This window comes from Megalobrama amblycephala, linkage group LG17, assembly GCF_018812025.1.
Source record: "Megalobrama amblycephala isolate DHTTF-2021 linkage group LG17, ASM1881202v1, whole genome shotgun sequence".
In the NCBI taxonomy this organism is placed as follows: domain Eukaryota; kingdom Metazoa; phylum Chordata; class Actinopteri; order Cypriniformes; family Xenocyprididae; genus Megalobrama; species Megalobrama amblycephala.
The window spans coordinates 45,393,221-45,405,831 of NC_063060.1; the positions used below are offsets into that span (position 1 = coordinate 45,393,221).

Consider the following 12,611-nt stretch of genomic DNA (forward strand, 5'->3'; position numbering starts at 1 on the left):
CACAAGCCCCCACAAATGTCTTTAATCAGTTCTGACTCTTGCAATTATGGTGCGTTTTGTCTCGGTGCTTGTTTTACACAAAATGATTTGAACCATGCAGGGACAACTTTTTTTTTATTAAAATGAATCTATGCTCCGACACACTTTTGGACCACTCTAGCATATTTTTTTCCCATTTGAACCCCTTTTGCATGTTTTTCCTTTTTTATTAAAACATGCTTTCTGTGTCTGTGTCTGTGAAGTTTCAGCTCAAAATCCCCCACAGATCATTTATTATAGCTTGTCAAATTTGGGTATGAGCAAAAACACGCCATTTTTGTGTGTGTCCCTTTAAATGCAAATGAGCTGCTGCTTCCGCCCCCTTTCCAGAAGAGGGCGGAGCTTTAACATCTCAACAACAACAAAGCTGGAGAATCTCACGCAGCCAAAATGAGGATTGTCAGTAACGGTGTTCAGCCTTACATTGTTCAAACCGGAGTCGACACTGATGGAGAGACTCAGGAAGAAGTTACAACTTTTAGAATGAAACTGGACGTTTCTGAATGGTTAGTGGATAAATTGATGTAGTTGCTGTGGAGTTGATTCAACTCATCCACTAGCATGTGTCGTCATGTTCATCTTTTGTGTTGAATTGACCCTCGTTTGTGAAGCAGTCCGGCGTAAAATGACGGCATGGCAACAACACTGCAAACAAGTATATGTAATCATACAGCTGCATATTGTATGTGCTGGAATTGCATATGGATAGATCTGACCTGCACAGGTATATGCATAAGAGTGAATACAGCATTCATTGGGGCTCATGGGAAAGGAAGGCTGTAAGTGTATTCTCAAGTTCTTATAAAAAGGAGCCACTGTTTTTTGCACATGTAAATTGTAGGATGTGGTGTCAAGGTCATCAGTGAAGTCTAGCAAGCTTATACCCTCGTTTTCAGCCAAGAGGCATTCATGTTCGGCTTAACACCAACTTACCCGGTCGCTTACTTCCAATTTATTTGAGGAAGACGTCAAGATTAAGAGTCTCTAAAGCAGGAACACAATCCCCTGTGCCAGAGAACAGAAGAAGGAGCCGGTTATTTTGAGTCGAGGAGGCCTGTTCTGTCTTTTTTGATGCACCCGAAGTGGTCTAAAAATAAGCGAGTTTGCAAAAACCATGGTGAGCTTAAAAGAAAATCAATCTTGGGGATTTCACAGCTGCCTTTTAAATGATTTAATAGAGACGTCAGAAGCTAGGTCACATTGCCCGTGCCCCACACGTGTGTCTACCAGACGTGTCGTGTAGCAGCTAAATCTGGAGATGAACGGAATTTACAAATTATTATTTTTTGCTGAACATAGTGCGACATACATCTCCTTTCCAAACCGAGAAATATTAGACTTGCATAACTGAGTACTGCGTTGCATAACAGGCTGATATGTTGTCAATAACCCAAACCCGCCACCCCTCCCTAAGAGAGCATGTGAATACTGAATGACATTTAAAATTGAAGGCGTGGAAGATAATGCAAACGCTGTAGAGCAAAAGATGCATCCTCTAAACCAAACTTCAGTCATGAGATCTTTCATGTTAATAGTCACAGTATTTCTTGCAGGTCTCACGCATTATATAGAGAAGATTAGCTTGTGTAAATGGCGTGGAGTGTTCGGATTTCTGTAGTGGGACTGAGCACTGCTGTAGTGAGCGAACACATCACCAGCTCTGCAGCAGATCAATGGAGGGTCTACAGGGGCTGTTTCTCCAAGACTGCATTCCAATTTGCATACTATCTGTCCTACATAGTACGCAGGATTTGACTTAGTGTGTTCTAGGGATGTTTGATGTATCTGGACCAATATATTGAATGAAATAGGATAAAAAGTGAAAATACCTTAAGCCTGTGGTAATCTTATTTAACTAATTTAAGATTAGAAATGATTTTAGGACTCTATACTACAGATTTTTAATATCAGCCCTTAAATCATTCATTTCAAGATCTGCTAAAGAAAAACATCTAAATGCTACATGCAAAGAGCCTGTGTGAAGGGAAACTTTGTCGATGTCTCAATACTGTCTTAGTGCATATTCAAAAGTGAGGGAGATATTTTCTTTTACAGAATTCACTTTTTAAGGACTACAACAACCACCTGGTAGGGACTACAACAAGCTTCTTCCCAAAATGTGCATAAATGGCCCCGCCCCCTTTGTTGCATGTTCTCGGGGGCGGGGCCATGTTGGGCTGCTTTAGAGAAGAGGAAGAGTTGTTGTAGTAGAGTGTTGTTGTCATGCCGTCATTTTACGCCGGACTGCTTCACAAACGAGGGTCAATTCAACACAAAAGATGAACATGACGGCACATGCTAGTGGATGAGTTGAATCAACTCCACAGCAACTACATCAATTTATCCACTAACCATTCAGAAACATCCAGTTTCATTCTAAAAGTTGTAACTTCTTCCTGAGTCTCTCCATCAGTGTCGACTCCGGTTTGAACAATGTAAGGCTGAACACCGTTACTGACAATCCTCATTTTGGCTGCGTGAGATTCTCCAGCTTTGTTGTTGTTGAGCTGTTAAAGCTCCGCCCTCTTCTGGAAAGGGGGCGGGAGCAGCTCATTTGCATTTAAAGGGACACACACAAAAATGCGTGTTTTTGCTCACACCCAAATTTGACAAGCTATAATAAATGATCTGTGGGCTATTTTGAGCTGAAACTTCACAGACACATTCTGGAGACACCAGAGACTTATATTACATCTTGGGAAAAGGGGCATAATAGGTCCCCTTTAAGTTCTCAATGCTGGCAAATGACCCTGCTATACGCGAAATGATCCATAGCTCGCTGTTTTAATGCACTTTGTGTTGGGTGGTTCTTTACCTCCACGTTTAATGCACAGCTAGCCGTGGATTATCCTTTACGTATTTCCTTTTTTACAGCAACGAACTAATTTTAACCATAAATGATCATTTTAAGAATCCAACATGAGAGATTTGTGTTACTGGATCCATTGATTGTTACTCCTACATACAGTACTGTGAGAGTCTCTTCCAACTGGCTTGTTTCCACATTATGTCTGTTAAACTCTTCAGAGAACATTCCTCCCTGTCCTCGTGCTGTGTTTACCTCAGATTCAGTGATAGTAGGAGTCTCTTTGTTTTGCTGGTATGGCAGTTATTTAATGGGAGTGAACTGTAAGGCTAAATCAGGTCTCACAGCTGCGGCTTGCGTTTCATACTCGAGGATTATCGCGGCGACCCGTGACCCACTGAACCCGCCAACGGTGCGGCTCACAGGAAAGCCGACATGTTCCCAAAGCAGCCGCTGGATATTTACCTTACTGACTCAATCGACTGCCACTTGACCCTCGCAGGTCAAGACTAATACAGCTTTCCCTGTCCCAGATGGGGAAGGTTTGTTTTGGATTGGCTCTCAAATGCCCGTCCTCATTTAGGGTATGTGTGCGTGTCTGTTACTAAAATAGAAGGGAGTAATTCACCTAGAGTGATAGAAAACAGGTAGCCCTAATAACATGTCCTCCAAAAGGGGCCTTCTCTCCCCCCAAAAACAGACGTTCTTTTAGGGATTTAAAGGCAATTGCATTTAAGTATCTTAAACTACCAGATGATTGTTGGGCTGCAATTAAGTTAAGCCAATATAAGGCTAAGCAGACCCCCTGATCTGACATATTTGCCTGGCTTCAAAGCGGTCAGAGCCTGTGAAGGGTGACTGGGGAATGAAGTTAAGGTATTTCAGGGAAGAGGCCAGCTGGAGACGCTAATTACCAAGACGCCCACGTCACACTTATGACCGCTACGTTGATTGAGACTGGCTAAGCTTTACCTCCTGTCCAAATAACCTGCTTTTCACTTAACAATCGTGAGTGCTTGATGAACTAGCTGTACGTAGGCGGATTTATGAGCGTTTCGGGGTATGCTTTTGCTAGAGGTTTGCTAGTTTCATTCACGAATATATCAACTGCACATGGCCAATTTCCTGACGTCTGTGCCCTATATCGTGGCATGGTAAAATGCGTAACTAAATTGTATATGTGCGTCTGGAGATCTGGGGTGTGTAACACAACCCTTTAGACTTTTGAGTAACCACCCATCTGTGGTAAAATACTTCATGAATTCAGACAATGCATTTCCAAAGAAACTTTCCGTAGCAGTTGGGTTCAGACTCTTGAAAATAAACAGAAAGGCATAAACCTGCCTTTATCCCTACATAAATATTCCTAATTATTGCACTCGAAGGGAAAGAACATACCCAAGACATTTAGTGGCTCTGTCACTTTGATCTGTACTGTCCACCCATTCCCACCAGTCAGCATATGGCTCAGTTTAAAGCCAAACTGCTCTAGAAATTGACTCTTTTTTTAAGATATAAGCTAATGGCAACGTGTCATAAACGCTCTCATTGTTGCTATGACATCATGGCATGGCCGGCGAGTGATGTGCACTCCAGACTGTGCTGACGCATGGTATAAAATACTTCAAATGCTTGATTGCGCTGATGTGGAAAATGGCTCTTTTGGAGACATTCTGATGTACTCTGTCTCCTTGGCCATTTGCTTAAATGTGCACCCATATTCACTGCCAATCAGTTTAAGGGTTGTTAAAGGATTATTTCACCCAAAAATGAAAATGCTGTCATCATTTACTCAACCTTGTGTCATTCCAAACCCATTTGACTTTGTTTTTTTCCACTTGGAACACAAAAGGAGATATTTTATGTACTGGCTGCTCTTTGCCATTATTGAGGACTGGAGCTTTTAAGCTTCATAAAAGAAACGAAAGCACCATGACAGTGTCCTAACCAGACACGAAAGGAATTTTTTCCATGTTAATCAAAGTTTTTGTCCTAACTAGCCTCAACGCCAACGCCCTGATTCTATTTTAGAAACGGTTTCTATTTTTCTGCGACGTTGCGGCTGGAACAACAACACAAAGTATGGCAATAATAATCTCAGGTACTGTTTATGTGCTTTATTTAGCATATTATTTAGCACATTGCTTTATTTACAGTTTATTTAAAGGTGCAATATGTAAAAATTCTGTCCACTAGAGGTCGCTAGAGGCCTATTCACAACAAAGGCGTAGCTTGATGATGCCAAGTTTTAGAGCGCGAAATCTTGGGACATGTGGTCTCCATCTCAACGGACGGTGCAAAAGAATAGGGATAGGACTCGGGAAGAAATCATGTTCATGGATGCGATTATTAACGTTACTGTAGTATGAAGCAGAGCAGGAGCGAGTGTTGTGGAGCTGAACGAGGACCTGGAGCGATTGATCAACATACGACTTTTATTATGACACAGTCGCCGGCGCCGCTGCCGCTTTTCCTGTCATGAGTATGAGGTAACGCAGCTCTGTTTATCATATTAGATACATTTGAGAGTATTGAAAATGATGTTATAACGTTACTCTGTGCGTTCGCTCGGCGGCTGCTGTGAGCACAAGTCTTTATTGATCATTTTTATGATACTTTAATAGTGTTTTTGCATCATTTTTGGGGCTTGAAAGCTCTAGTCTCTATTCACTCAAAATGGAAAAAAGCTGTTCTCATTTTATGTTCCACAGAAGAAAAAAGTCAAACAGGTTTGGAACAGCTTGAGGATGAGTAAAAGATGACAGAGTTTTTATTTTTGGGTGAACTAATCCTTCAACTTTAAAAGTTATACATTTTTGTGTCTTCTTGCAGTAGATTGCTCCCATCATGCACTGTTGAAGAAATCTTGAGCGCAAATGATGATGAATGCCTTCAAGTGGAAACTCAAGTGGTCAAGCAACGATTCCTGAATGCTTAGTATTTGAAGTGTAGTACGTTACTCGCCGATTGATCAGAAGCTCGGATGAATCCCTAAAATCACTTAGAACAGAGCCGGTGGTCCTCCAGCTCATCTCCGCTGCAAATTATACAGAGAAGGAATAGAATTTATTGAAGCAAATCAGAATCTTTTTTGAGAACCAGCCGTTGAACAAAATTGCCCACCCCTCTACGACTCCCTGGATGGTTTATTTTCTTTCCCTTTAAGGAGTGAAATGTTACTTATGCATGAAGTGTTCCAAATGAAGGAACCTTAGACAAGTGGAAGCAGATGGCAAGAGATGATGGGAGGCGACTGCCTTACACACACTCTATCTATCTATCGCTGCCTATGCCATGGAGACACTCACACGCATATAAACACAAACTAACACAGGCATATGTGTTCAAGTGTACATGAAATAGAAATAATACTTACCAAATATTTACATAATATACATGCAATATTTAAGCCCAGAGTTCAGGACTTGCATCCTCACATATACAGATATGCATATATGGTAACACTTTAGTTTATGGTCCAGTTCTCACTATTAACTAGTTGTTTATTATCAGCATATTACTAGAATATTGGCTGTTTAAAGCACATATCAATGCCTTATTCTGCATGACTGTTTTCTGCATCCCTTAATCCTACCAATACCTAAACTTAACACCTACCTTACTAACTATTAATAAGCAGTAATTAGGGGCTTATTGAGGCAACGGTCATAGTTAATAGTGAGAAATGGACCCTACTCTAAAGTGTAACCATACATATATATATAATAGCAAGATGCATTTTCAGCATCATTACGACAGTCTTCATTGTCACATGATCCTTCAGAAATCATTCTAATATGCTGATTTGGTTCTCAAAAAACATTTCTTCTTCTTCTTTTTAAAATCTAATTAAGTATACAATGTAATCGCACATCAAATTTGGCTGAGAAATTACCCCCAAGAGAAGTCATTATTGTGTTAAATGAGAAAAGCATTAAATAGACATTACAAAAAGTAGCTTTAAAATATATATTTATTTGATTCAACATAGAATTTATTACACATAATCTTTTAGGCTTCAACAGCCATGAGGGTGAGTAAATGATGACAGAATTTTAATTTTTGGGTTAACTATACCTTTATTGTTTTTTTTTTTTGTTTTTTTTGCTCTAAATAATAAACTAAAACTGCCAGTAGGTGGCGGTAATTGTCTAAATGAGTAAGTCAGTGGCTATCACCCTGTTTTTATGCACATTTTTTGAAATATCACTTCAGAATGATGGAAACGGCAAAGAGAGAAAAAAATCACAAAAATTCCCTTAATTCATAAAAATATTTTTACGCTTGCTTGAGGTGGTTTTTGACTTGTGCGAAAAAGAGTTAATGTGAGTAATGGGAGAATGAAATGCATTTGCTAAATAAATTCTGACATAGCAAACATTAAACCCACGTGACCAATCGGCTGTTTCTGCTAATGGTGTTTTATTTACTGTTGGTTACCAATACCACCAACATCCGCTCAAACAACTCGACGGAAACGCGTCTAATTTCACATTGTTTTTTCTTTTATTTTCTTTTTTTTTTTTTGCAAACTTTGAAAGGATTTGCTTCACGTTTGGACGAAAACCCAGCTATTCAGTCATTCATTCATGCGATTCATTCAAACGGCTGATTCATTCAGAAATGAAGTAAATGGTTCTCTTCATGAATGAGTCATTGAATCATTGGTTCACCCGATTGATTCACTCAAATATAGCGAATGTCTAAAATATAACACAATATTAACTTTGTATTTATTGAACTGTTGTATAAAATCAATCTCACATTTGCACATGTGATATTCAGGACAAAAACAGAACTCGTGTGATATTGCTTATCTATATCATGATATAAATATGAGATTAAAACTCATACATGGAAATTTTTGCCCTGATATCTTGAATTTTAGGGGCATTCTAACCATGATAAAGTTTCTACAGATTTCTTTGATAAATAGATCAAACATATACATATATTATACAACACACTAAAGTTTCTAGAATATAAAATAGGTTTTTGAAAAAACAACCATAACAGTTGTTGTGTCTGTTGCAGTGGGAGGAAATCAGTGTGATGGATGAGAGGAACACCCCCATGCGCTCCTACCAGGTGTGTAATGTGATGGAGGCTAATCAGAACAACTGGCTACGCACGCGCCACATCCCACGAGATGGAGCGCAGCGCGTCTACATCGAGATTAAGTTCACCCTGCGTGACTGCAACAGTCTGCCCGGAGTCCCTGGCACCTGCAAAGAAACTTTCAACATGTACTACTACGAGTCCAACAACGCCAACCTGTGGTTCATCAAGGAGAGCCAGTACATAAAGATCGACACCATCGCAGCCGACGAGAGCTTCACGCAGACCGACGTGGGCGATCGTGTCATGAAACTAAACACGGAAGTGAGGGACATCAGTAACTTGAGCAAGAAGGGTTTCTACCTGGCTTTCCAAGATGTCGGAGCCTGCATCGCTTTGGTGTCCCTGAGGGTCTTCTATAAGAAGTGTCCTCTTGCCGTTCTGAACTTGGCCCAGTTTCCCGACACGGTGACAGGGGGAGATTCGGCTCTGGTGGAGGTTAGGGGATCTTGTGTGAACGACTCTGAGGAGTTTGAGGCGCCGAGGATGTACTGCAGTGGAGACGGTGGATGGCTGGTGCCCATTGGACGCTGTGTCTGCAAGCCAGGCTTCGAAGAGAACAAGGACTTCTGTCAGCGTGAGTGAGAATCTTATTGTGTTCCTGTTTTGGCAACTTTGATTAAAAGTATTTAGACACTTTATAGCGTAGGGATGCACTCTGTAAATTGGGACATTTTTCCCAATCATCTCAATGGCAGTTCACATATTGTTTGGTTATTGTAAGCAATATTAAAGTTGTTTTCTTTATGGCAGCGGCTATTTGCACTAAGTGTAAATAGAAATTAGATGTATTTTGGCCTTCACTAAGAGTGATGATACACAGGGCAACTTTTTTGAGCTATGTTGCTGGGCAGTGTCGCTGAGCGATGACGTTTGGGCACTTTCCCATTGAGAATGGGCAACAAATTTTGATCTAAAGTATCCAGATAGAAATTTGTTGCCCATTCTCAATGGGAAAGTGCCCAAGCATCATCGCTCGGCGACATTGCTCAAAAAGTTGTCCCATGTATCATCACCCCAAGTGAAAATAGCAGGGTCATTCCGTGTCAAATCAACCAAATTTGGAAAATTTCCCTGGCTCAAATTTGTTAATATTTTTTTCTGTAGAAAGACAAATATAAATAGTGATGAAAGCCAAAATATTAAATGTCACAGATGTATATTCACTAAGTAATCCACTGTTTTGTAGAGGAGGGTCAAAATGACCATTTTCACCTGAGATCTGAGCCAATTTACAGGGGTGTAAAAATGACTTTAGAAAGATGGCAGCATCATTATTTTAATTTTACACAGAGATTGGTAGGTCTATTAGTAAAATCTGCTGACTTTAGCAATCTTTGTTGCATTGTACGCCAGCAGTGAGAGTTCAAAAATGGGAAAAAAGCAAGTTTGCATGCTTGTAACTCAATAAATATTAAAGATATTGTAATATCCTTTTAGATTCTGGTTCTTAACAATCTTTCCTTTTGGTATCTTCATTTTAAAGGCCCTTGCTGGTTCAATCTCAGAGATCTTAATGCGGCTACATGAGTAAATTGGTAAACTGTACACATGTACAGTGGTCAAAAACCAAATGTGGGTCACCCAACCAGACATAGGTGGGCGGAGTTAGTGTAAATACTGATTGCTATTAGCACTTAGTGTAAATAGACACTCCATTTCTTATAGTTATATATATATATATATTGGATATATTTAACTGTGTATGCTCATTCCTCCAATTTTACATTTATATTTACTTTTGCCATCATTTAAATTTAATAACACTGTTAAATGTAATCTCAAATGTAGCATATCTCAAAATGAACATCCGTTTATTCATACTGTAGATTATAATATTGTGATGCCTAAATTCACTTAGCATTTACTAGCATTTAAAACAAATGATTTAATTTTTTTAGACAAAATTGTACAAAATCTGCCATTTAACAGTTATCTGTTATAATTCTCAGCTTATCTGCACTAGCCAGAATTTTAATATTAGTGCATCCCTGTTAATATGCTTGAATGTCATTGCAAGCAAAATGCAAAATATCAATCAAAAGTGGCATATCTGCAAATGATGCTAGACCCGACAAATCTAACATTTCTTTTCTTTCGCGTTCACTTTTAAGTGCATTCTAGGTCATTTTTATTGGATGTATGAAGTCATCAAGTCAAGCTACTTGGATATTTTCTTACAAAATGCAATGCCATTCATGTATTTTAAGTGTCCGAATACTTTTTGGGGCCACTGTATAACAAAACCCATGTTTTTCAGACTCTATTAGGGGATTTATTGGTTAATATGACACGATGAACCTGATTTTGTTTAGCGGTTGCAGTCCCTTTGTTTGCTTCTGAAGTGAGAGTGTATGTGTGTGTTTTGCGAACAAATGCAAATAAGTTTGCAATGAAAATAGCTGTGGGCTTCAGTGACTCATTCAGATTCACTCTGTGCCTCGTTTCTCTGTGTTGGGGAAGGTAGTTGTGCTCCGGGATACAAATTATTGAGACATAGCATTCCAAAGACTATCTGTTCTGTTTACTTGCTCTGCAAATCCATAGGCCTCCAGCAGACAGTCTTGCCTTTATTCAAGAGTGGGTGTGTGTGTGCGTTCGCTGGATGAGTTTGTACAAGTTTTCTCCAAAGAAGTCTAAGGCAGCTGTTGAATTAAATTTTTTTTTTTTCAAATCTGCTTACTTTTTGCCTCATTTTAAGGTAGTGTAATAGTAGCTCAAACCCCAGATCTTCTTGATTCATTGGGTTAAACTTTAAGGTACGAGAGGCCATGATCACAACTATATTCACAATAACTTTTAAAAAAAATATTTACAAATACTCAATTTTCATTAAAACATCATTATATTTAGAAAATTCATTATTCAAATACTATATGCTACATTTTTGGTATATTTCAGAACAGTTTGTTTGTTTTTTGAACTAGCTTCGTCTCACGTTATTCTTTAGCTGTTTTGATTTCTGCATAGCCTGCAAACACGCCGAAACATAAAGCAAATATCTAGCAACCCACACAGCTCTGACAGGTTCAAACCTCTTGTTGATTGAATTTCCAGCTGTTCTGCAAACTCCTGCTTATCTTTATTTATTTGCATGTAGCATCATTATGCAGTGTACTTTCTTTTATGAACTTTGAGATCTCGGACGGCTGTGGAAAGTGGAAGTGAGTAAAGCATGATGAGCTCCTGTGAGTGTAATTGTGGGGCTGTTGTTCTCTTTCTTTGTGCATTTGGCTGTTTCCCATCTGATGGTTTCTGAGTGGCTTCATGTTGTTTGCTAATGGGCAGGCTAGAGGAACACAGAGGGACCTGCTGAGCTTATGACAGCACCTTCATGATGAAACGTTAACAGACTTCACATCGCTCACAAGCAGATATCAGCTCCATTTTTCTATGTTAAATACATTTATGTTGTGCTTTTTGTGCTTTGTTGCTAAGAATTTTGTTTTAGTTATGCTAATTTAATGGCACCAATATCTACATCCTGATATTTGTGAATGAGAGTAGCAGGGTTGCCAGGTTTTCACAACAAAACCCGGTCAGTTGCTACTCAAAACTAGCCCAAAACTAGCCCAATCGCGTTTTAGCAGGGGTCCCCTAGTAAAAATCACATTCCAGGGGGGTAAAATCCACATTTTTGGTGGGGTTCCCCTGGTGAAATTGGCATTCCAGGGGCTAAATGTAATGTTATTTGGGGACGCTTCATCCGGCGGGCATGAACAACCCATGGCAACGGTGTTAAAGTTGTCCAGTTCTGCGGGAAATGTTAATATTTAAAATGACTGTTGATATTGCATCCAGATCTTTCATCACTCTAGAAATGGATGATCAAATTGAGAACATTGCATTCTGGGATAAAGTATCCTACATAGTTTTTCTCTGTTGGATATTGCAGAAATAGCAATATAGAATTTCATTTCAAACATTTCCATGCCGTCAAATTTCACAAAATACATCTCATTTGTCATTTTAGGTTTCAGAAGGGTGCTCATGAGCGGTCGAGCTCGACTTCTTTCCGACAGTCAAAGTGGCGTTACATTGCAAAAGTGCGGACTCGCAGGAAGACAGTGAGTGTTTAGGGTGCCATTTGGGACAGGGCCATAGAGTATGCATGATCGCAAATTTCGAAAGAGAAAGTAAAATGCAAGTGTGCATTCAAAAGTGACTTCAATATTTAGGATATTATTAATGGCTCCCTGATGCCGAAAATTATATAAGGTATAATTACCCAACTGTTTAATTGTGAGAGAATGCAAAAGCATTGAAATTAGGGCTGTCAAGCGATTCAAATGTTTAACCTAATTAATTACACAATGGGCCAAATTAATCGCACATCAAGAAAATCATCTCCAAAAGATAATTTAAACTCATTATTGTGTTAAATGACATTACAAAAAGTAGCTTTGGAAAAAAATATTTTATTCAACATAGAATTGATTACACACAAACTTTTAGGCTTCAATAGCCATGAGGGTGAGTAAATGACACAATTTTCATTTTTGGGTGAACTATAGGCCTATCTTTAATGTTTTTTTGTTTTTTTTTAATGAAATGATACTCAAAATAAGAAACTAAAACGGCCAGTAGGTGGCAATAGATGTCTAAATGACTAAGTCACTGAGTCATTCATTCATTCAACTCGTTCAAA

The 12,611-nt window shown here is 39.1% G+C and overlaps 1 protein-coding gene across 3 annotated transcripts in view; it reads left to right on the forward strand.

Moving 5' to 3' along the window:
• Positions 1–12,611, forward strand: part of epha4b (eph receptor A4b) — a 179,083-nt gene that overhangs the window by 51,379 nt on the left and 115,093 nt on the right. For all 3 annotated transcript variants that reach the window (XR_007181069.1, XM_048164790.1, XM_048164789.1), the window contains exon 3: positions 7,880–8,540. Coding sequence is in view for 2 of the 3 variants with exons in the window: in XM_048164790.1 (XP_048020747.1) it covers positions 7,880–8,540 (661 nt within the window). In the remaining variant the exon portion in view is untranslated. The remainder of the gene's footprint in view (positions 1–7,879; positions 8,541–12,611) is intronic.